The 26,941-nt window shown below is 36.8% G+C and overlaps 1 protein-coding gene across 5 annotated transcripts in view; it reads right to left on the bottom strand.

Annotated features, from left to right (window-relative positions):
• Positions 1-26,941, bottom strand: part of TRPC4 (transient receptor potential cation channel subfamily C member 4) — a 196,457-nt gene that overhangs the window by 21,895 nt on the left and 147,621 nt on the right. For all 5 annotated transcript variants that reach the window (XM_019447702.2, XM_019447701.2, XM_019447699.2 and 2 more), the window contains 2 exons: positions 16,424-16,563; positions 6,414-6,727 (listed from right to left, as the gene is read on the bottom strand). In XM_019447702.2, coding sequence (XP_019303247.1) covers positions 6,414-6,727; positions 16,424-16,563 — 454 coding nt within the window. The remainder of the gene's footprint in view (positions 1-6,413; positions 6,728-16,423; positions 16,564-26,941) is intronic.

Below are 26,941 nucleotides of genomic sequence, written 5' to 3'. Positions count from 1 at the left end.
ACCTCTGTACATGGCTCTTGGACCAAATCCCTGCACTTGCAACCATCCATGAGTTTCTGGTCTGTATAACTAGGAGAATCTAAGGGTATCCTAATTGACATTCAGGGTTTCTTTTCTCAAATTTATTTGCTTTTTTTTTCTTAAAAGTAAATAATTTCACTTTTTTAATTTGTATAATTAAGTTTTAATTATAGGATATGAAATGTAATTATGTATTGATTTATTTTGCTATAGCTATTCAACAATGGAGCAAATTATCATAAAATGATAAGGAGACTGATCTGATCCATCTCAGTCAGACTTTGTCTTGGCAGCAGGGATGCGCATGTGAGGAGGTGGCCATGTATTCTTCAAGGGCAACCTACATGTCAGGTGCTAACACTATCAGGGCAAGTTTAATCTAATTCATTGGCCCTAGGCAAAAGCTACTCTTAAGTTATTCTTTGAAAACTTCCTCAGGAAGTACGTAAATTTGACCCAAGGCCATAAGTTCCTTATTTTTAGTAACTTTAAGGACAGTTTCTAAAATTAATTACTGTGTCATTTGGGTTCAATGTGAAATAACTTTGTCCTTTCTTTCTAAATGGTGTATATTCTCACTGTGAATATACAAATGTAATTCAGATGGTTTTCCCCTGACATCAGTAGCAGTTCAGAGACAGAACTAGAAATTACATAATGTAAGTGCTATAATAAATTATATAAAATGCCACATAAATCCCATATCAGTTGCTTTTTTAAATGTTCAGATAGAAACAGTGATGTAGAATAAATGGATGGTTATGGTTGAATAATACTGATTTGCTTCTGTCTAAATAAGAAATACTATTAGAGAATATTAGCAAACCCTTTGGCAAAACATTTATTTAGATTTTTAATTAGACTTTGAAAAGAAGAAGATTAAAAATAAGACATTTTGTGATTAATTCTGGATTTAGTCCCTGTTTTTCTTTTCTTCAGTGAAATGAATCAGAAGTGAGATTTGCAGAATAGTTCCACTTATCCAAAATATATATACTTGACCTCAGTTGTAGCAATTTCTTACTTGACACATCCCCAAAGGCAAGGGAATTAAAAGCAAAAATGAACTATTGGGATCTTATGAAGATAAAAAGCTTCTGCACAGCAAAGGAAACAACCAACAAAACTAAAAGGCAATCAATGGAATGGGAAAAGATATTTGCAAATGACATATCGGACAAAGGGCTAGTATCCAAAATCTATAGAGTTCACCAAACTCCACACCTGAAAAACAAATAACCCAGTGAAGAAATGGGCAGAAAACATGAATAGACACTTCTCTAAAGAAGACATCCGGATGGCCAACAGGCACATGAAAAGATGCTCAACGTTGCTCCTCATCAGGGAAATACAAATCAAAACCACACTCAGATATCACCTCACGCCAGTCAGAGTGGCCAAAATGAACAAATCAGGAGACTATAGATGCTGGAGAGGATGTGGAGAAACGGGAACCCTCTTGCACTGTTGGTGGGAATGCAAATTGGTGCAGCCACTCTGGAAAGCAGTGTGGAGGTTCCTCAGAAAATTAAAAATAGACCTACCCTATGACCCAGCAATAGCACTGCTAGGAATTTACCCAAGGGATACAGGAGTACTGATGCATAGGGGCACTTGTACCCCAATGTTTATAGCAGCACTCTCAACAATAGCCAAATTATGGAAAGAGCCTAAATGTCCATCAACTGATGAATGGATAAAGAAATTGTGGTTTATATACACAATGGAGTACTACGTGGCAATGAGAAAGAATGAGATATGGTCCTTTGTGGCAACGTGGATGGAACTGGAGAGTGTGATGCTAAGTGAAATAAGCCATACAGAGAAAGATACTGTATGTTTTCACCCTTATGTGGATCCTGAGAAACTTAACAGAAACCCATGGGGGAGGGGAAGAAAAAAAAAAGAGGTTAGAGTGGGAGAGAGCCAAAGCATAAGAGACTCTTAAAAACTGAGAACAAACTGAGGGTTGATGGGGGGTGAGAGGGAGGGGAGGGTGGTTGATGGGTATTGAGGAGGGCACCTTTTGGGATGAGCACTGGGTGTTGTATGGAAACCAACTTGACAATAAATTTCATATATTGAAAAAAATACATACACTTATAGATTAATTAAGCCATAGTATCAAGACCTTGGTGTTTCTTATTTATATTTTTGTGTAATTATTCTTTTATTATATGGATTAAAAAAAAAGAATCTAAGTTAACATTTTAAAGCCACTGCTTCTAGAAATGTTCCCACAATTAGTGATTCCCAAGACTATTGATGGCAAGATTACCCACTGATTGAAAAGTCATTAGCTGCATTACCTCTCAGACTTCCTTTATATAACAACTATTTTACTAATTCTTTGGTGAGATAAGAACAGAAAGTTTGGAATGTAATGCCACACTTAATAAAATAATACTTAGCATAATATCCTAGTTGACTAAAGCCTGGCAATTTCTATGGTTGATGCTATAACACTGCTTTCCAAAGGTAACATTTTTGCCTCTTGCCCTTTAAAGGTATTTCTCAATCGCTACTTTTAAAAATTAGCTCGTTCTCCAGTTAGATACTTACAACTAGAGAGAAAGAACAAGTAAAAAGGTAATGTACTCCACAGTTGAGGTTTCCCTCTATCCTTTGAAATAAAAACAATGAGGATACATAAATTAATATAAGACACATCTGAATATTTTAGTCTTCGTTTATAAGGAATAATGTAATATTAAAACAAATAATGTATGGGCTCAGTTGCCCAGTTCCAATTTTGAGGAATATATATGAAAGGAGTTTTTTTTAAATGAGACAATATCTGTCCAAACCCATTCCTCTCTCCTCATAGGAGAGTCCCTTAACAAGAGACTATTAATTTCAAATTGTATGTAGAATAATTTCAGTGACTAAATAATTTGGTTTTCTTTAGTATCATATAGTTCTTCCCATGTTAAAGAGAAAACAGCCAGGAAGCTTGAAAAGAGCAGAAAAAAGTGTCCATTTGCTGGTGGGGAAATGAACAGAGAGACATAGAAGACACAGACTAGTCTGTCCAAAGGGCAGCTGAACTTATAGATCTTGGGAAGAGAGATCTGTGCTGGTGATAGGAATATAGGAGTCCTCATCCCTCAGACATATAGGGCTACATCCAGAAGCACAGATGAGTTTTCACAAAGGTTCTGTAATATGGTCTGAGGATGGTCACTAAGGAAAGATCTTTATTTATTATTTAAATTTCTTTTTAACGTTTATTCATTTTTGAGAGACAGAGCACGAGCAGGGAAGGGGCATAGACAGAAAGGGAGACGCAGAATCCGAAGCAGGCTCCAGCCTCTGAGCTGTCAGCGCAGAGCCCGACACGGGGCTCGAACTCACAGACCACGAGATCATGACCTGAGCCAAAGTCAGATGCTTAACTGACTGAGCCACCCAAGTGCCCCAGCAAGATCACTATTTAAAAGCAGTAACTGCGATATAATTTTCAGAGAACAGTGAAAAAAATTAGAGGAGTAAGAGATGAAGTGCAAAGACATAGTGGTGTTGAAATTAAAGAGGGCAAGATTTCAAAAGCAAACGTGTTAACAGGGTCACACGATGCAGAAACATTAAATAAACTTTAAAGAGATAAGTGTTCCTTGACCGTGGGGATATGGAGGCTCTAGGCATTTTCTAGAGTAGTGTTAGTGGACTGATGGAAGCAGCAGCCAAATTGCAGTTGGATGAAGAACGAATAAGAAGAAAACAAGGTGTCTTGTTCAGGCTTCCTTGAAGGGTTATTTGGCTAAAGGGAAGGAGAGAGACAGGAGTGGAAACTAATGGGAAACACAGGGCTCAGAGTCTCAGCATACATTTGCACCCTGAATGGAAGGAGTAATAGAGAGGAACCGTGTAAGATACAGGCAGGAGATCTCCTGATAATGATAAACAGATGTAACATAGCTAGCATTTTTTAAAATCTGATTCTATGGCAGGCACTGTATTAGGTACTCTACATGAAGTATTAGGTTTCTTAATCCTCAAATGGAATAAGATCTCTGAAATAGTGGATAGTAAAAAAAAAAAAAACACGTTGAAATTTATGGAGTATTATAAATTATAAAATGAAGTGTATAGAAAGAAGTTATAAAAAGAAAATTGAAGACCAACCAAAGAAAAGAAATAAGATATAGAACAGGAGCCCCGAGGGTATTGCTAGACATCCTCTCACAATGCCTGACACCAGTTATGTTGAAATAGAGTCATCAGAGACAGGTCCCTTATACCTGCCTAGGATATTCCCTACATTCTAGTGCATTCTAATACTAAGAGTTATTGCTGTAATTTTTAGTTGTTGAATAATCTGTTGCTTGTAGGTTTACATTCTATTATCTGGAGAAAAAAATTCAGGTGGAATACCTGGTTTACTTGGGCTGAATGAATAGGGCCTATACTATTTGAGATATGCAATTATCTGTTGCTTTTCATGATAATAAAGGACACCATTTACACTAAAATAATACACAATCCAAGCAGTTCAATACCTTTGCTTCAAGAATACTAGACATTTTGCCTCAGACTTCCATAGCAATGGAACTTCTTGGACAGATCTTAAAATTAGTTCTTAATATGTAAAATCATTTACCATGAAAGCGGTAATAGGTCAATGTGATTCTTGGGAACTTAGGGATCATAAATCAGATGTCTGAGAAGGGGCTGGATCATGGAACAAAGGCTGTTCCCTGAATTAAACACAACCTGGGAGGTCAGTCAGTTCTAGGTGCTGTGTGGAAGTTCCTCCTGGAAGACAAAGCTTGGAATCAGAAGGTTATGGCAACCTAGGGAGATGGGCCGGTCTTGGCAAGCAGTTTGCACTGGGGCACGCGGTACGAAGTAACAACGGAGTTGTGAAAGCCATGGTGAGCAGAAGGGCTCTCCAGCAGAAATCCAGAGACAGACAGCAGACAGTATCCAAGACGTTTGTTAGAGGCTGAATTTTGGTCCTTGAAGGGGGTTGGTGGGATCTGATTGTTGTAACTCCCTACTCTCAGTTGCCAGGAGCAAATTACCAAGTCAAGGGGCACAACAGAGTGGGGAAAGATCTCAGATGTAAAAATTGAGACACAATTCAGGGCCATGCTAGTCACAAGGACATTGCTACAAGGGGTTTCATTGAATCCCTCGCCTCCAGGGTCAGAAAAAGGCATGAGGAAGATGAAAAGGCTGAATAAACTGGTCAGCCTGGGCAGCTGCTGTCAAAGAGCAGAAGAATCAAGGCTGGGAGCAAGGGAAGCTGGGATGACCTTTTGTTTTCTCTGTGACTCATGGTTTGTATCAAATCTATTTCAGAAAGGATCTGAGGAAGTTAAGGCTGAGATTAAACTTTTATGTGCAAAGAAGCAGATGTTGATTAATTAAAATGGAGTTTTAATATTGGGATCAAAGACAAAACAGATACAGAATTGAATCAACAAGAATATTTTAGCCATCAGGGACTTAGTTTATATGAAGTCGTTGAGTTCTTTTCCTACTTGAGAAATGACTACTCTCTTATTTTACATAAAATTCTATCATGGCCTGTGAATAGGGTCTGATCTATAGTCCTGTATGAAGTAACCATGTATTCGCTGGCAGTTCCTGTGTAGAGGGAAAGGACCTAGGTGTCTTCATTCCCCTGCTAATGAACTCTTTGGCACAGTTGTGTGGTGGTCATAGTGGGAAGGAAATGGGCACAGGCATGGAGAGGTGTATTCTGTAAGGACTGTGTGAGCATCAGACACGGGGGCATGGGTCTGTGCTATCAGCAAACCTGCCTGAGATCAGCAAGAGGCTGACACTGAATGAGGCCTGTGGCTCATCAGGCGTCAAGGCACAGAGAGTTCTGTGTGCATAAGGATGGCAGCCGAGGTTAGCCTGGGGTTCCTATTTTGGATCATTTCTACATGCTTACATTTTTTATGCAGGGAATTAGAGAATGAAGGAACAAGCAAAGGGACTTTCATAACTGGAAAACACAGAGGAAAGCTCGAAAAGTACTTGGATTTTCTCACAAGATTGGTTTTACTTATATTTTGTCTTTTAATGTGCTTGTAAGATGCCACTAGGGCAGACGTTTCCTCTTATTACACATTTTAAAACCAAATATACAGCTTTTCTTTATATGAGGTCACTGAAAAGGCCATTTTACTAAGACTTAAAATAAATGTAATGGAGATATATATATATATATATATATATATATATATATATATATATATATGTATGTATATATATATATTTAATGCCAGAGGGATCCATTTGTATTCAAAACCATGTTAATTCTGTTTTCTGTATTAAGCACAATTTCCTTTGCAACCACTTGTCATGGTTCAAATTCATAATGTAATACACTCTACATTCCGCACAGCGTTACCAATAAAAGTGTCTGTTCGACTTACGTTGAAAATGCATTGTTCTGCTTTTCACATCGTATGCCTTTACAGCTTAACTCTTTTGTTTCTTCATAATAGAAATATAATTGATTTAGGCCATTTGCAAATGCTAGCAACACAAGGCAGTATATGAATAGGAACTTCAAAATGTCCAGGAGCATTCTTCCCAGAGATATTTGCAGAGGCCCCAGGTGAGAATTTGCAGTAAACAGTGAGATCAGGCGCAGGGAACTGAAGATGTTTGCGATGGCAAATAAAGCTTCAGCCACTAGAGTGGGATGCCACATGTCCCAAGATTCTCGTGGATTCAGAGCACTGTACTGGAGAGAAAAGAGAAAGTAAAACAAACTCATATGTATATGACTATGTCAAGTTCAGGCCAGAATTCTTTTTCAGGTAGATCTAGCATCGTGGCCTATTGCCCTTCACAGCGGCTGATATCCTCCACGATGGTGGCAGCAATATTCATCTACACAAAAATAAGAGTTTATTAAAGCAATTTATAATTTATAAGCTTTAATCAAAGTGACCTTCCTGGTCTGTCCTTGTCATTTGTATGTTTGTTTATAAGTGAATTACATCTGGCCTCGACCTTTCCAATGGAACTTTAAAAAAAGAAAAGGAACATGTTACATAGGAAAAAAAAATCTGATTTTATATGAGGAAGAGCAGCAGCACGATAACAAAGAAAGATACATTATAAAGGAAAACTACACATTTTGAACAAAATTATCAAGGGCTTTACTTTCTGTATTTACACACTTGCATAGTCTAGATGCATGCATGCAGGATACAAATTCCATATAAGTGAGTGCAAGTACTGGTCCATTGCCCTGGAAATAGGAATGACCACTCTGGGTATAAATGTTGGTGCTTTGTATCTGTTGTATCCTAAAGCAGATAAAACCCAACTTGGAAGCCATCCTGGAAGTCAATGAATTGTTAATTTTGTTATATTTAATATGTAGGACATGTGGTTTTTTTTGAAGATTCCTTAATTAGATAAAATATGTGATCTAAGAAAGAATATTTGCTACATTAAACTTTGACCAGCAATTATTTAAAAAGTAAGACTTAGTCAGTTGACATGTCAGCTTTAAATTATCTTGACATTGAGCTGCATGAAAAGCAAGATGAGTTTTATCCCTTGTATTATTGAGGTAAATTTATATCCTTAAAAAAAAAAGGCCAAATATTCTCTTTGAAATACTGTGTTACAAAAATATATAATTAAACTTGTGTTGGAATCAAACAATAAATTGAGTCATCTTCTTCATACACATCCCTAAAAAATATGTCCAAACAACATGATCTTTTTCCTAATAATCATGTTAGCAAAAAGTTCTACTCCTGTATGAGTCCCATTGGAATATCAGAATATTTCTATTCTTTTTATATTGCATTTTATACCAAAGACCTTTACAAATGTTAATTAATTCTCTTGAAACCAATAGATAGTATTCTTTTAATCTCCCCGGGGACAAAATACATCACAAGCTCCTGATTTTGTTCAACACTCAGACTCTTGTTTGAATGACAATTTAAAACAATCCAATTTGAGCTAAAGGGAAATTATTTTCTATTTTTAAATGCTGATAACTGTTCTTGAACATTCTCAACTTCAGCATAAAATAGCTAATCATTGAAGACACATGAAGAATTAAAAACTTAATACTTTTTATTCATTATCACAAGTATCAGAGTGAGGGTTTATGGTATCAGCCACTACCTAATTCTCTTCTCTTGGTTGTCCCATACATGATGCCACCTCTTCCTTCAAAGACTAAAACCACCTTCACCTTCTTTGTCTTGCTTCTCCCGAAAGACACACGTTTAAATAGAGAACATCCCCCAGCCCCCCATTGATAGCTAATTCTATATTTCTCTTTCTCTTTAAGATAATATGGCTTAGGACTATATCTCAAAATGTACAAAATGTGACATAGTAAGCATTCTTAAGGATGTGATCTTTTTACTTGGAATTCCTCATAACGTTTAACACAATATCCTGCACGGCTCAAACATTTTCTCCCAATGAGTACTTACTGTCCCATGAGGATGGGAGGGACACCTGGTAATAAAAATGCTCTAAGAGATTAACACAAAGTGCTGTGGGAATATAGAGAAAGTGATAAATTCTGTCTGGGGCTGATGGGGCCAGCAATGAATAGAGAGACTATATGTTGTTCAAGCTTTAAGGGTCCTTTGATGTTATGGCATCTACTGGAGACACTGTTCCTCGTTCTAGATTTCACAGGCAGTTGGAGGCAGTTGGATATAGAATCCATCATCACATGGTGATATGGTACTTTAGATCCCTTCTTAGCAAACTGTCTCAGCTGGGACTTGCAAAATCATGCGAAAGGTTTTCCATTTTACAAATCATGAGATGCTAGATTCTACCCCAGTATAATTACCCAAGTCTGCTTCAAAGTCTAGCACTTCTGGTAATTGTTGGGAAACAATGCTATGTGAATCTGTTCACATTTATGCATGGTCAGGGCTTCCTGAGCAAAACATTGCATGGCTGTTAAAAGATGTCTGAATGGCAAATAAGCCTTGGAAGTTAAATATAGAGACTTTCTGAGAGATTTGGAAACATCTCCCCTGGAGCCATCTGCTTAGATTCTAAGGATAATAAAACTAGGGACCTTTGCCTCCCCTGAGAGAATTTGTTTACTTTAGAAAGTTAAGGTCTTTCTCTTTCTGGGGGAGGGGGGTGGTGGGGGAAGATGGGCAGCTGGCACAGCTGCACTCTATAAGCTCTGAGATTCATAATTTCCCAGTTCCCCTCCTGTGGTACAAACTCCTGCATGTGAAGGGTGCATCTGGCTCTCATCTGTCGCCCTGTGGGGAATTGGAGCATGGGGGACCAATGTTAAGATTGTTATGTAAGTAAACAATTTGTCTGTTCTCTGATCCAGAAAACTTGCTTCCTGTCAGGATTAAATAGAGATATAAACATTTAGTAATTAGCTCTTGATTTCATTCTTTTAAGTTCTGCTTTTTAATTTCTCTCCTGTCACTCACGCATACATTTAGCTCTGGTTTCTACATATAGGCATTGTTTTACAAGGAGATTTTTAAAATTCTTTCAAACCATGGTGTCCTTTGAACTTGTAGAGAAAAATTAGGATTCTTCAATGTTAAATGTATTTTTCCACACCCTATGATTAGGAATTAAAAGCTTAACTTGAATTTAAAATTTCTCTTTGGCTCTGTTTTCTAAAACGTAGTCACAAAATCTATATTCACGTTTTTAGCCCTCCATGTTTGCCTCTGGCCATTTGTGAGGCCTCTTCCCAGTGTCCCTAGCAGATCCTTCTTTCTCACTTGCTCCTTAAATAACTGAGTTTGCTTTGCAAGCCTCTTCTCTTCTCATTCTATCTACTCTCCCTGGATGTTTTCAGTGATCTCAACTGTCCGTTATGTGCTGATGACTCCCAGTCCTACATCTCCGCCTGGATGTCTCCCCTTACAGTCATATTTTATATTCTACCGCCTCGTTGACTTTTCCACACGGTTATCTCACAGGCATCTCAAGCACACAGGTCAGAATTGGAATTCGTGCTCTGTTGCTCCTCAAGCTCTCTCTCCATTTACGTTCTCTGATCTTAATGAGGGGTGGCAAATCTCCCAAAGCAGAATTTGAGGTTGAGCCTAGATTCTTCCTCTCCCAACTCACAGGCTCTAAACTAAAATCTCATAGATACCGCTCACTCCTCTTCGCTGGTACCCTCACTGTCTTAAAGAAGTTCCTCTATTTCTTACAGAAATTATTATAATAGCCTCCTAACTGCTCTCCCTGCCTTGTATCTTATTTCTACTTTGGCCCATTTCCTCCAGAATTGTGTTTTAAAAGGGCCAGTCAGACCACCTCATATCTTGCTTAATGTTCTTTCTTCAACGATTCTGCAGTGTCCTTGAGATGAAATTCCAGTTTTTCAACATGTCATATGAAGCCTCTGGAATCTGGGTCCTGACTCCCTTTTGAGATTGATCTGCCATTTGTTCTCAGTTTGGTACTTAATGCTCTGGCTCAAACCTTTGGTACTGGTCACTCCCCAGATTTCCCTCACATTCTCACCAAAATTCCTTTCTATGAACATCAGGCCCTATGTCCAGAGCGGATTTAAATTCCAATTATTATGGTTCTTCATCTGCTATTTATTCATTAAATATATGCTGAGTGCCTACACTGTGCCAGACACCATCAAATAAAATGCAATTTATGGTGAGCAAATAAAATGCAGTTTATGTCACATGAGCTTACAATATAGTGAAGAAAGCAGACATTAAATAAGAAAAGCTAATCCTTCCCTTGACAGGTACTCTTTGACGGGGATGAATGGATGCTAGGATCCTGCTGACCAGAGCTGGTGGTTCCATGTGATAGAATAATCCTTGAAAGAGAAAGATCAAGTCTGTTAATTATACTTGAATTTAAAAAAATAATTAATTTAAAAAAAGGAAAGAGAAAAATCAAGAGCTACTCTACACATTGAAGTCCTTTTAGGACCATCAATTCCTGGTTTCCTTTTTCTCTCAAGTATTTGCTTTTTAGTATAAATGTACCGTAGTGTCGTTTTGTTTGAAACCTTCATTTTTACTCAGATTTTTTTTAAGAGACTAGCTCCTTTGCAGACCTATATAACAGAATATTCAACCTTGGATTACTGTCAGTTTTCCATGTAGGGAGCTTTGTCTAATGCATTTTCAGAACCAAACATCTAATAGAGTGCTTTATATATGACAGGAGGTCAAAAAGCATTCTAGGGTGAAGAATCATAGACACATTCATGGTTGTTAGAAAAGATGAATCATTGGTAGAAATGTGAGTATCTTAATATAGCTGGAATATGGAGAATTTGGGTATAGTGATGAATCTAAGAGGAAGTTGGAGCCAGGTCGTGAACACCTTAGCAGAATGTTTAGAGGAAGATGAACTGAATCATAATACTGGGTTCTTTATATATATGTAGTCTTTGATGCATACTTATAAAACTCAAGTAATCTATAAAAAGTGAATAAAAAATTAAATTGATACAAAATGAAAATATTTGTCATATGAGAGTAAACGAAATGTATATACTGGTTTTAATTTCGATTTATAAGGAGAAAACCTTTCCTTGGTTTAGATAATGAAGTTGGTTATATAATGAAGTAATGAAAGACAATAAGAAGGCATATGATTTTCTTCTGTAACAGATAATACTAGATTAAACAATTGGGATTTAAATCTCTACCGAGCTCTGTGCCATAAAACTAAAGAATATTTAGAACATTCCATAATTTGGACAGTATACTGTAGTTACAGCATTTGTGAAACAAAAACAATATTTGCCTCTTTTCTAGCTCATAAGAATAGATCAATGAGATATATACTTAGAACTATTTAGAAGAATAGTACTATGAAAAATTCTATCATGACTGTTAAAATAAATGCCCTTATCTATAATACATTTAATTTTTGAAAATATTACTTCTATTACACAGTGGAATAGGCATAGGAATTTAGTCATTTCTGCCAAATGACTGAAGATAAATATGAGACAAGTTGTTCATAGAAAAAAGGACTGGGAAATATTTAGGACAAAACCAGTTCTAATGAAGATAAAGTAACATTTTTTTAAGAGTGCCCAGGCATCAACAAGCTCTGGATTAACTAGTATTTCATACAGAGTGAGAAGCGGAAGTGGTTGACAAACCTTCTCCTTCAAGAATTAAGAGCAAATACAAAAAAAATAAATAAAAGCTTACAATCAATCCATGAGCCGTGAAATGTTCAAGAATCAAGGTATTTAAGGAAGCACCACACAGCCTTGCATGTAAGGAGGAGAATACTGAAGTCACACACTTTTCTACTGTCTATGTCTCTACAATGCAATGCTGTTGCATTGTACATAAAAGTTAAAACAACTACTGAGTGCTTATATTAAGCTCTGTTCTATGACATTAAACGTGTTTATTGATGTAATCCTCACAAACATTCTATAGGATTTGATTATTAGTGTCATTTTATACATAAGAAAATTGAGGTATAGATTAAGTAACTTGCTCCAAATCACACAGGTAGGAAGTGGTATCAGTGATACTCAGATCAAGTATGGATCAGAGCTCAAATCATGGCCTTAGTTAGCAGGACCCTTTGGTGTGTGTGTGTGTGTGTGTGTGTGTGTGTGTGTGTGTGTGTATGTTAAAATTCCCTCTAGATGAATGAATCACAAAATGATAAGCCAATTAAGCAAGTGTGGCCCTTCTGCCAGACCTATTCTAAAAGTTTCTCCTCCTCGATAGACCAGTTACAGAAAGGTTTCCCTTTTTGTGGACTAATAGTTTTTTTTGGTCTGGATCCGTGGCTTGCACAAAAAGACCTAGGGTTGGATTTTTGCTCCCATTTATGCACCTTCAGACTAGAGGTAGAACCTCTACAATATTACAGATAACCTTGTTATAACTCCTTGGTAATCTTGCCTGCATCATAATAGGCAAACTATTCACTAGGAAGCAGCATCAGGTGATTCCATCTACCTCATATTTCATAATTAATAAATCATCTATTTTATGGCTCTTATCTCCTAATTTTTTTTGAATACCAGCTCTCTATCAGCTTCCCCTATGTTCATTTCTCTACTTCAGGCATCCATTATCATTTGACTCATTCTCTGCTTAAATCTCATTCATGGCTCCTCTTTATTAACAGAGCACAGCCCAAATCCTATAGCAGGATGTGAAAAGTCCTTCTTATCCTAGTCTTGCTCCCATTTATTGGATCATTTCTCTTAGATACTGATCTCCTTTATACACTAAGACTTTTTTGCACATTGTATTTTTTCTCTCCGGAATGCTAATGCACTTTCATGAACCCAATGGATACCTTCTGGCTCTGTCTTCCAGGACACTTCCAGTAGAGTTGAGTTCCTTCCTCGATGCTACCATAGCCCTTGCTGTAGACCTTATCAAATGGGAAATTCTTATTTACATGCATTTCTCTTTCCACAACCTGACTGTGGACTGCTTAAAGGCAGGAGGTGTACCCCAGGTATCTTTGCATTCTCAGCAAACAGATGAAGACCTGGTCTCTTAGTATGCTCCCAGAAATTCTTATTGATTAATTCACATAATAGCTGTGAATTGGGATTCACATAGCACAGTCTATTTAGATATATAGCACAGTCTATTTTTGTGCACAAATATAGCAACTTTTCCTAAAATAGTAACTTATAAATTATTTAAAATTAGCATGAAAATTGAATGATAAAAGAAAGGAAAGGTAAGTCAACAAGTCAGCATTACAGACTCCCAAAGTAAGTGCTCTTTTGATTATTATCATCATTTAACAGGTGGTCACATTGAGACCTTCATTTAGTAATTTGCCCCAAATCACACAGGTTTCATGTGGTAAAGGCGAGTGTGAATCCAGAGCTCAATCTTTTTTTCAACTAACATAAAGGAAGAGACATAATAAAGACGTTTAAAAAGGTAAGTCTAATGGACTCATAGTATATGAAGAAGAGGGAGGATACTGGAGTAAAAGAGAAGAAAAATTAATAATGCAGGCTTATTCTATAACAGGCACTTAAATTATATCAACTCATTTACTTCTCATACCAACAGCACATAGTAGAAATTGTTAGTCTCCTTATTTTATAGATGAGGCAAGGGAGGTGAAGAAATAGGTCCAAGTTCACATAACTAGTAAGTGTTGGAGGAAGGAAGTGAGCCCAGAAAATACTACCCATCAAACTCTATCCATGCAACTCGAGTTTTAGTTACACAAACTAATCATTCAGAAAGAACATTTTGTACTTTACACATACAATCACAGCTGGACTCCTATGACTGCAATGCATAAACAAATTATATTTCTGGAAGATTCCATGTTATTTACATCATTGTCAGCTGAGGTAATTTCTGTGCACTTTTCCATCTCCTTTGCTCCTTCTTCATCACATGAGGTGAGTGATGCTTGAATTTTAAGCATAAGTTTTTCCTTGGTGTAGTATTAGGAACAATGTTTATATTTTAATATTAAAATAGATGTTGCACATGAAGAATTTACAACTTTTTAAGAAAATTCAAATCCCATATCTAAAACTGAGACAAAAAAATCCACAAGTACCCATTAATTTATGTAGTTGTACCTACTATATACCAGAGTTCTTATATATGAAAATGCATATGTACCATATATAAACACCATCAAATGTAATATGTAAAAGTATTCCGTATCTTAGTACAAATGTTGCATATAAGAAATACATGAAAGAAGTTCCATTTGGAATCAATCTCATACTTGTCTTAGCTGTTGAATAGAATTATACAGTCCAGTGTCATTCCAGTCATCTTCCTTAGACCAGTTACATCAGCATCATCCGATGAGTTTGCTACAAATGCAAATTTAGGACCCTCTCTAATACTCTTAAATTTAGAATCTCTGGGGATGGAGAAAAGGAATTTGGGTTTTAGAAAGGTTTCCAGGTGATGTTTTTGCACTGGAAAGTTTTAGAAGAAATGCTATAGTTCTATATACCAGAGTTTTATATCCGTATTGGGCCACAAAAAAGCAGATATATTATTTTTTAGTTGAGATATGGCCAAAACAACTTTATAGACATACTTAAGGATCATTACAAAGAAAATAGAAATTGGACAGATATTCACTGAACAACAGACTGCCCATCTCATACATAGATGCATAACCTCCTTGGTTAAGACAGTACCTTCTGCTCTCTTAAGGTCTTCAAGGGCATTAACCTAAAGTAGATAGGAAAAATTACCAAGTTATGATCCTATTATTAAAATATAGCTTTATTTCCATGAAATTGGTAGGCATGAAATTTGGTGAGTGGCAACATTTTAATTGAACAAATTCTAGAAACTAAGGCCTTTCCAATGATGGGCATTTTTGACCCTGACAGAGCTGAACACTATACAAGGGAGACTCAGGCCACTATTTTAGGAACTAGACTAAATGAATGAGTTCACTTACACGTTAGGATTTTCTAGGTCAGATCACTAAATTGCATGAATTATTCATGTAAACCCCAATTAGACACTCTTTATTTTTTGCTAGTACACTAATCATTTTGAAACAAACTTTTAAAAAAGAAGAGACAAAGAAAGAGGGAAAAAGAAAGGCAAGAAGGAGATAATACTTTGGTTTGAAAAATATCCCCCAAAGTACAAAATAATCCTAGTTGTCATTGCAGAACAAAATGTTTTACAGAAATTATGTGGTTTGGAAAAGATTGATATTGTACAGAATCTGGGGGAGTGATGGGTGTATGAGACTTCAGGCGCTGTCATGTTGAATGGGATGAGGAAATTATATTCTGTTCTAATTATATCAAACTATATTAGTTTGAACTGAAATAATAATTTCAATGCTTTGAATGAGTAATATTTTGATTGGTCTAGGTAATGTTATCAGTTAGTTATAACTGATAAAAATAGATTTTGGTTGCCAAAATTTAAACAGTGTTTGAGGTAGACTGTTATGAGAAATGGAAAGGATTCAAAACTAGAGCAACTATTGTGAGTAATTTTGAGGCATCATTCAAATAAGATGCAACAAAATTGGGTGACAACTTCAAATTGTGAAATTTATTTCGAAACTATAATTGGGTATTAATAATGTATTTTATACCTATCTATCATCACAGAAAGATAACGCTCTAGGTAACATTATTATTATTTTTTTTTTTTAATTTTTTTTTCAACGTTTTTTATTTTTTTATTTTTGGGACAGAGAGAGACAGAGCATGAACGGGGGAGGGGCAGAGAGAGAGGGAGACACAGAATCGGAAACAGGCTCCAGGCTCCGAGCCATCAGCCCAGAGCCTGACGCGGGGCTCGAACTCACGGACCGCGAGATCGTGACCTGGCTGAAGTCGGACGCTTAACCGACTGCGCCACCCAGGCGCCCCATATTATTAGTAAAATTAATAGCAATCAAAGGTAGGGAAGTATTTATCAGAACTTTATGCTTTACCAAAAATATAAATGATAGTTACCTTTACAAATGCAACGATTTTCAAAGAGATTGTTGCCAAATATAAGGAATTCATCACAAAATCCATTAGATTCCACCAATCATGGATGTAATCTTGAAGTCCACCATCCCACATTTGTTTAATTTCTCCCCATATAAAACCTGCAATTACAGAGAGATTCATTGTAAGTGTGATTTTCAATCAGCTTACTAACAACAGAGGCAACTTAAAAATTATAGAATATTGGAGCGGCAAGCGACTTTAATGTTCACTACATGAAGCATTTATTTTTAAAGACAGTAATATTCAGTCTCAGCCAGACTGTAAAATTTTGAGGACACTGAGCTAATTAATTGGAGAGAATGCTTTTAGGGTAGGTTCACTTTCTTTTATTCATCTGATATACTTGTAAGAATGTCCAATTTTTGAATCAACTGCAGTTTCTCTGCAACTATCCATTTTTCTCATGGAAAATATCATAGCATTTACTTGTAAACAAATACTAAAAGCAATGTTTCCTTTGAAGTTGAGATGACTCAGAGTCATGAAAAAGTGTCGCTGGTGAACATAACTGTCTTAATTCCATTAAGCAGGATATTTTGTTTTGCCTTTGTAAGCAATTGTTACCTTTGGAGATCTGATTTCAGTTCTGGTCAAAAGATGGTTATAACATGCATGATACTTCATTATAAAACCTTATATCTAGCAATAGCTTTGAGACTGCCTCCATGGAAAATAAAAATCCCTTTCCTTTATAATGGTCATATTTTTAATAAGAAATGTTTTATTTTCAAATTCTAGGAAGTACACATAAAATATCACTATGTATCATTCTATTTCCATAATCTTGTTAAAACTTTATAAATCTAGTTTTGGGGCCCAATGATGAAAGAGAGAGATATCAAAGGGAGTAGAATCAGGAAATATTAAAAGGATAAATATGGTTTCATAACTACATTAATGCAAGCAAACAATACGACTCTATTAAGATAATGAGTCTGGAATGTCACATGTGTAGCACAATGTCTCACATCTGTCTTGCACAAAAAGCCAGAAAAAGTCAGGTTAACTATAAAATCATAACTTTTCATGAACCTATCAGAGAGACGAGAAACCAGAGAGAGTTCCGATGTGAACATTAGCTCACCCATGGCAGAGTGCAGGGGTAAGAGACAAAGTCACCATATCCCAGAGTAAGAAGATTTCAGAAAAACTTTTAAACGAACTTCTGAAGGTTGAGTCTGAGCTTGCACAGAGGACAGAACCCCTGGGACTCAGATACAAGGGGAGTCTCCCTACTTGCATGTTTTTTGTTTTTTTGTTTTTTTTGTTTTTGCATAGAGCAGGCTCCTCTCCCCTAAGAACAAAACACATAAGCCCCATGGGAGAAGCAGGAAACAGGATTTCCTAGGGTTTGCACCAGTATCATTAGAGGTTTCCTACCACAGGGCAAAGGTCAGGAAAGTCTGCACATGACCTGCAAAGTGTCACTGCCATAGGTAGTAAGGTATGGATCATTGAGAACCTGCATTGCCAATGCCCAGGCATAGTCCCACCTAACTCTGCCCTAGACCAGGACAACAGAGAATCTGCCTGTTTCACATCACCAGGTAACAATCACAAGCTAATAACTACTGGAGGAGTGGTGAGAGCATGAATAGAGTACCCCTCAGAGGCATAGGTGCACAGGGGAGGCCAAAAGATGTGGGTGAAGCAGGAATTCTGAGAATAGTCCTCCTAAGTCAGTCAAAGCCACTATAACAAAGTATCACAGACTGGATGTTTTATAACAAAAATTTATTTCTCATAGTTCTGGAGGCTGCAAGTTTATGATCATGGTATCAGCATGGTCAAGCTTTGGTGAGAACCCTCTTCCATGTTCTAGGTGCACACATCTCTCTCTATCCTTACATGGCAGCAAGAGAGCAAGCTAGCTCTCTGGCCTCTTTTTTCTCTTTAAAGTTTTTATTTATTTATTTTGAGAGGAGGGAGAGGCAGAGAGAGGAGGAGGAGAGAGAGAATCCCAAGCAGTCTCCATGCTTGTCAGCACTGACCTGATCAGGGCTTGAACTCACAAACCTGTGAGATCATGACCTGAGCTGAAACCAAGAGTAGGACTCTTAACCTCCCGAGCCACCCAGGCTCCCTTTTGGCCTCTTTTTATAAGCACATTTATCTCCATCATGAGGACCCTCATGACCTAATTGCATTCCAAAGGTGCCACCTCCAAATGCAATCACATGGGGGTTAGGTTTTCAATATATGAATTTGGAGGGGACACAGACATGTAGTCCATAATACGACCCAAAGCAGAGTGAATGGTGCTCTGAAACTGATTGTGGCAACAAAACCCAAACCTGCCTCAGCTCCTGACTATAATGCCTCAAATTCCTGCCTTATGTTCCAGCAGAATAAAATGGCATGTCCATTTTCAGGCATCAATGCTATGTACCTTTGTCTAGCCTCTACACAGGCAGAATAAATCCCCTCCCCAGATACACACATGCACACCTTATACATCATATTCAAACTGTTTTAAAAAAGATAAAGAAAAAATATTGAAGGCATCAGGAGTGGGGGTGTGGTGGAAATAAAAGACACATTGCATTCAAAGGAAGAAATAGAAAACTGACATCAAACTTGTTGTCTGACACCATGTAAGACAGAGTAACATTATTATAGTGCTGAAAGAATAAAAATTAAAAGTGTACCCAGAACGTTCCACATGGCACAAATAGTTCTAATAAATGAAGGCAATTGAAAGACCTTTTTTCAGACAACCAAAAACTCAGACACATTATTGCCATGAGACCTATGCTATAAGAAATGCTGAAGGGATATATTTTAGGCAGAAGGTTTACGATACTGACCAAAAATTAAGTTTATAAAAAGAAATGAAAACATATATCCAGGAATGGTTAAAAAAATAAATATAAAATATATTTTTTTCTGGGGCACCTGGGTGGCTCAGTTGGTTGAGCTTCTGACTCTTGGTTTCGGCTCAGGTCATAATCTCATGGTTTGTGAGTTTGAGCCTTGCGTCAGAGCCTGTTTGGGATTCTCTCTCTCTCTCTCTCTCTATCTCTCTCTCTCTCTCTCTGTTTCTGCCCCCCCCCAAATAAATAAATAAAGTTAAAAAAAAGATATTTTTTCTTTTTGAATTTCTCTAACATTATCATTGATGGCCTAAAGCAAAAACACTAGCAATGTTTTGTGGTTTATAACATATATAACATATGTAAAAGTAAAATGTATGACGACATTAGCACAGAGGATGAGAGAGAGGAATTAGAAATATACTATCATAAGGTTCTTACACTACATGTAAAACAAATATTATTTGAAGTTAGATTATGATAAATTAAAATTTTACATTGTAAATCCTAGGGCATTCTCTCAAAATATTTTTACTTATTTATTAGAAAAAAATTTTTTAAGATTTTTTTTAAAGCAATCTTTATACCCAATGTGGGGCTCGAACTCAAAATCTTGAGATCAAGAGTCTCATGCTCCATTAACTGAGCCAGCTAGGTACCCCAAAATATCTTTAAAGGTACAAATGAAGAGCCAGAAAGATAAATAAACATAAAATTATTAAAAACACTCAATTTGACAACATGCAGAAAAAAAAATAGAGCCAATAAGAAAAAGTGGGGTAGATTTCAAATCCATCAATATTAATAATTACATTGAATAAAGCATATGGTCTAAACACACCAATGAGAAGACAGAGATTGTCATATATAAAAATGTAAAACACAGCTGTATTAAATTTATCAACAAGTTAAAAGCAAAAGAATAGTAAAGACACTATGAAATACTAACAAAAAGAAAACTAAGAAAAAGAAGCTCAGTTGGCTATATTAATATGACTAAATATATTTCAGAAGAAAAAATGTTACCAGGTACTGAGAGGGCTATACCTAACATAAGGATGAAAAAGTCAACTCACTGAGAAGACACAATGATACTAAATATGAATGCAGCTAATAAAATAACCTTATAATGCAAGATGCCATAATCAGAGTTGAAACAAAAAAGAGAGAAAGGTACAAATATAGTTAGATAGAGACCTTAATATTCCCCTCTGTAGAACCACTAGGCAGAAGTTTGGTAGGAATTTAGAAATTCTGAACAACACTGTCAACAACCTGACAGCAGCAATACATGCTTTTTTCAAATGCATGTGTAGTGTTTACCAAGAGATACTGTATCATGGACTATATTAACATATAGAAAAATATTTATACAAGTTAAAATCATACAAAAGGTGTTCTATGACAATATAATAGACAACAAATCAGTAATGAAATCTATTTGGAAAATCTCCAAATGTTTTGCAATTGAACAACATACTTCTAATAACCCTTGATCACAAAGGAATTTGCAGAATAATTAGAAAACATTTTGAAATTATTGAAAATAAAAATACATCCAAAAAGGTCTTTGATGCAGCTTATAAAGTATATAGAGTGGAATTTATAGGTTTAAAGGCTTTAAACCTATAAAGAATAAAGGTCTCAGTGATTTCAGCTTTCATTATGACACTATGAAAAGAAAGGCAAATTAAGCCCAAAAGAAGCAGAAGAAAATAAACAAGAGCAGAAGTCAAATTTTAAAACATAAAACTTGAGAAAAATCCATGAAGATGGAAGATAGTTCTCTGAAATGGTCAGCACAATTGATAAAACTCTAGCCAGAATGGTCAAGAAAAAAAATGGAGAAGATATAAATGATCAATGTCAGAAATAGAAGAAGTGGCATCACTACAGATCTTATGACATTTTAAGGATAACAAATGAGTAAAAGGAACAACTTGATGCCCATAAATGTCACAACATAAAATGAATTGAATATTTTTCCTGAAAGACACAAACTTCTAGTCACACTCAAGAGCACATAGAGTAAAACAAAAACAATAACTAAAACAAAAACAAAAAATTAGTACACAGAGTAACCTGAATTGTCCTATTCCTATTAAAGTATCATGAATTCATAGTTAAAAACCTTCCAACAAAGAAAAATTCAGGTCCAGTTTCTTTATGGTGAATTCTACCAAACTTAAGGAAGAAATAAGAAGAATGCTAAAAACACAGGTAACAAACACTTAAAATAGAAAAGGAAGAAACATCTAAGAGGTTAGTATTACTCTGATAAAAAAAAGTCTGGCAAAAAGAACAACTACACACTAATAACCTTTATGAATATGCACAAATATCCTCAACAAATATTAGTAAATGGAGTAATATATACAATTGATAATAAATCATGCTGTTTTTCCCAGAATGCAAGACTGTTTCAACATTTAAGGGCCAATCAGTGTTATTTATGCCATCAACAGATTATTGGGGAAAAAAGATCTCATTAGATGCAGTAAATGCATTTGACAAAATTCAACATCCATTCAGGATAAAAGCTTTCAGCAAAGTATGAATAGAAGAGTAATTTCTTGATTTGATAAAGGACATCTACAGAAGTATACAACTACAGTCATGATTATGTGTAGAGGGCCAGAGAATAAATAAGTTAGACTTTGCAGTACATGAGTGGGTGTGTGTGACTGTGTAGTGTCAAAGGGTCATATTTATCCTGCTGGGCCATAGTTTGCCCGCCCTTATCCAGTATCTTGACTGTGGTGGTCTTACGTGATTGTGTGCTTTATATTTCCGTGCCCTGAAAAACAACAACAAAATGCACTACAACTTAAAAGCAACAAAAATGATGAGAGATTGATGTTGACAATTGGAAATAGGGATAGATTAAAATTAAATAAATATAATAAATACATACTATATAGTATATAGTGATTATAAATAAACATAATACAATATCAACTGTGATATATTGCTGATAGGTATGTTTGCAAAGTCTTATAATAAAACTGTGGAAGAAATAAAAGTGAATTAGACATAATGGCCTATCATCACTTAGTGAAAACTAGCAATGGCTATTTAACATTATTTTTAAAATTTTATTTAAAATTTTAAGGCACATTTAAATTGATAACCCAAGAAAGGACTAATTTCAGTCAAATTGATTATAGTGTGCATTTTAAAAGGTTTTACTAAAATTCAGCTAGTTAACATACAGCATAATATTAGTTTCAGGTGTACAATATAGTGATTCAACACTTACATACATCACCTGGTGCTCATCATAACAAGTGCACTCCTTAGTTCCCATCACCCATTTCACCCATCCTCCTACCCACCTCCCCTCTGATAACCATCAGTTTGTTCCCTGTGGTTAAGAGTCTGTTCTAACTATAGACCCTTAACTGTAATGTGCATTTTGTTTATTTATTTATTTATTTATTTATTTATTTATTTATTTATTTATTTATTTATTTAAGAGAGGGTGCAAGTGAGCAAGGGGCAGAGAGAGAGAGAGAGAGAGAATGAATCCCAGGAGGAGCAGAGAGATTGGGAGAGAGAAGTGGGGCTCACTAGATGCTGGGCTCATGAGCTCACTCTACGCTCATGACCTGAGCTGAAGTCAGATGCTTAAAGACGGAGCCACCCAGGCGCCCTATAGTGTGCATTTTAAAGCCCTCTGTAGACCACTGCTTTATTCTAGATTTTACATCCTATATTACTCTTTGAGGTCTCTTTCAGATAAAATCTCTCTTGAGAGTTCAGATAAGATTGGGGCATAACTGCAGAGATGGTAATGTTCGCTGCCTCCACATTGAAGAAAGAAACGCATCAGACCTGAGTAAGATATGATGCATGCTCTGATGTTTGTAGGGAACTTACAATTTATATCATCCAAGGAGGAAAAATGCTAGGTACACTGGAAACAACCCTCCTTGCCCCCAACCTCCCCAGTCCACATCTATGATGCTTTCTCCTACTGAGCCTGGGGACAGTCTCAGAATCAATCACAACTTACATAAGAAAGGTAAGACCAAAACAAGCGACCTAACTAGTGCTTCACTACCAGTTAATAAAGAAAACAGAACTCAATCTCCTTAGTACTCTTAGATGTTTTCTTATTTTTGAAATTTCAAAATGTGGTTTATTTGTTATGTTTTATTTGCAACTCTACCAATATCCAGAGATGAGAATATGTGTGCACTGCAGTTATTAATTGAACAAATGCATTTCAAGTTAACTTTAATCAGAAGGCACAGAGATAACACTTTGACTATACCAGGTGAGTGAAGTGCCAGGCTCAGTCCAACTGGTAATCAGCTTTGTAATCTGAGATAACAGTCTCATCTCTCTAGATGGTTGTCACCTCATTTCAAAAAAAGAGAGGTTTGGATTATACGCAATCATACGAGAAGTATAATTCTACTTCTGTGGTATAAATAGCCAGACATTACTTTTTCCTGTCTGGATCATTAAATTTTACTAAAATCAGTCATCACAATAGCTGCCATGAAGATTAAAAACTGTCTTGTACCAGAGGACACAGACTTGCTTTGGTCTTCCCCAAAATGCACAAACTAAATCTTTGATATGAAAATTATAGAAACTTTCTTGCCCAACGTAAGGGAGAATTCTCCAGAAATCAGAGTTGCTCCAAAACTGGAATGGATTACCCTGTGCATTGAAGATTCCAATCCAGGGCCTGGAATGTCTTCCATCACTCAGGCTCCAGAGAAATTCTAGAAGTAACTACAAACCTGTTCTATCTGATCTCTAAAGGGCATTCCAATTCTATGAGTTCGTGAAATCTGTTGTTTTCAAATTTGTATATATTATAAAATCAAATGTATTTTTCAAGTTTGTACCTATTATAAAATGAAATGTATTTTAAATACCTGCTAGCCAACCAGTGTGTTTATATCTTATTTCCCTTTATTGATAAATTGATAGCTCTCTTCTTGCTTCTACCAAACTGAAAAGCCAAATATGATTATTAACAGCCACCAAAACAGCTAACTGCAAGTATTTTGTGGGTAATTATGTAGGGGAATAAAGACACTAGGGTTAATGGCTTCAGAGGAAAATGGGGAAGTAGTTATAAAGAATTAGTTATGAGCTCAGTACAAAGCAACATTTTAACTTAGAGCTTCTTAGTACCTCAGCAGACTCTGTCACATTAGATGGGTTCAAGGAGATGGCACTTTCATTGGAAGCTTGGACTAGGTGACCTCTAAGGGTTTTTAAGAAGGGTAACAGCAAACACAATTTGGAGATATTATAGTTCCTTTGGAGTTCAAAGAGTATACATTTAATCTGACTTTTTGGATCACACACACACAAAAATTCTATCACTTTTAGCCTTTGCAAATCACAGCTGTGTGGAGAAAGCAGAGATCCTGATGAAATTGAGGGCTCACACCATCATTTTTTAACCTGAGCTGTGAATACAACTGTCAGTCAGTGCTTGTTGGCTAATGGATTTTGGGAGCTTGTGTTTTTAGAGCACCAGAATGGAGTATCACTTCATATAGCTCTAGTCACCACATACCTGTTTGATAACTATATATTTCTATTTCTTATGAGCACCATGGTGAAAATACAAGTTTCCTCTGTTCTGGCAATGGTTCACTGAAATTTTTGAAGAAAGCAGCCTTTAGAGAAGCTAGAGGGTGCTATTAACTGGCTGATATATGCATCCAGACAAACTATTCGTGGTAACTAGTCCGAAGAGAACAAAGCTTCAGCAAGCTTCCATCACAAAATGTTTGTCCTGTTCCCACAATGGGAACATTTCAAAATTTCTCTCTGCTGTTTATAAACAGATGACGTGATTTCTCAGAGTCACGGTGGAGGTCTAATTACAAGCATGGATGTCAAGACTGTGGGGACCAGTAGAGGAAAGATCATAGTGCAAATGAGTCAGAGAACTTCCTTTGAAAGATATTTATGGATGCCTGGAAGTTTTTCCTATTTTTTTTTCTACCTTTCCCATAACAGTTTTCATCAGGGGCTACTCGAGTGTTCAATTATATCTTATCGTGTGAAGCCAGCTGTGGGGATGAGATGAGGTCGGGAGACCTCAGACGCCACATTTAACAGCCCTGATTTCAGGTGAGAAATATGTAATTCTGTGAACAGACCTCTCGTCTCACCTTCTCTTGCTGTCAGTATTTACACAAAAATGAAATAACCTCAAACAAAGAGCGGGTCGCCTTTTCACCTATGGCCACCTCAAAGGGCTTGTTATGGAAACCCAGGAGCTAGTTGAGGGATCTGACCTTGCAAGTCTCTTAATAGGACACTGAGTTCTACACTGTGGCACCAAATCAATGTAGATAAAAAGAACAAAAAGAATTCCTCCCTGCTGTATTTTCCCCCAAATCAGGGAACAAAAAAGTAGTCTCTAGTCAAAATTTTGCTTTTGCTTGGAGAAATCTAAATGTAGTTATTTTGCTCCATGGAGGATCACGTTATGCTGGACCCAAAAAAGGCACTCAGTTAGGAGGCAGCTTCTGTTGTCTCAGTGTTAGACTTAAAACCCAAACAAAGATAAAGACAAGAGTCCCAACGATTCACTTTCTGAAGAGAGCTTACAGAAAATTGTAGCCACCCCCGCCCTTCTAGGGCTACCTAAGAGGTAGAAGGACCATATCTGTTACCAACCACTTGGGCCTCTACCCCCATGGTCTATACAGAGGGAACATTAGGAATAGGTGGCGAGAAAGCCATGAAGTCAGGGTAATAGAGTTTTTGTGCTAATTAGGAATACCAGAGGGAGAGATGAAGGTGATTGCTTACCAGCAGTACCACCTCCCTAAGTCAAGTGAGGGAGATGCTGAGGAAATCCCTCATAAATATGGAGGATTTCTACAACAAGGAAAACTGGCATCTCAATCTCTCCTGGAGTGTCTACTCAGGCAATGGACTTGCTCATCTCTCCCTGGGTCTGGATCACCAGGGGAAATAAGAAACCAGTGTGTTTTGGCAGTCCACAACTGGCCGCAGCCTGACCTCCTGTCATTAGCTGTGGCAAGGTTTTGGAATGCCCTTGGGGAGTGAGTGCTTATCACAGGAAGAAGCTGGGCTTTAGCAATCTTGCCCTCCTGTCCTTGCCAGGGTCCTAGGACCCCAGAAGGAGTCAACTACAGGTTACAAGGAGTTGAGGGACTGGAAGATTTCAGGTAGAGTTGAATTGGGGATCCAGAGGACGATGCAGCGTGGAGGCACCCAAGGCCTTCTATGGAACACACATGCACACATCAGGAGAGCCATCGGTCAAGGACTGTCATATAGGCTACACAGTATTAGCCAGTGATGCATAAAACCAATAGGAAAGAACTGTGACGAGGGGCCCAGTGAGGTAACGAAGACTTGTAACTTTTCCTGTCATCCCGCTTCCCTACAGCCACCAAGGAGGAGAACATAAACAGTTTATGCCCTTCTTTCCATTGCAGTGTTGGGGTTGAAGGATGAGCAAAAGATGGACAATTCCAGGTCCTCTGAGCGCTGGGTAAGGCCTTTGTCAGGAAGAGGAAAGCTTAAAATAACTCAAGGTTTCAGGAACTTGATATCTACTAGACATATCATTAAGGTACAGGAAAAGATATTTGGTATAGGGAAGTTGGGCAGAGTGATCAGAAAAAGTAAAAAACATTTCATGTTTAGA

This window comes from Panthera pardus, unplaced genomic scaffold (genome assembly GCF_024362965.1).
Source record: "Panthera pardus isolate Hobbes unplaced genomic scaffold, ASM2436296v1 HiC_scaffold_1, whole genome shotgun sequence".
NCBI lineage: Eukaryota > Metazoa > Chordata > Mammalia > Carnivora > Felidae > Panthera > Panthera pardus.
The sequence above is the reverse complement of the archived record's forward strand: the minus strand, read 5'-3'. Positions and strand labels throughout refer to the sequence as shown.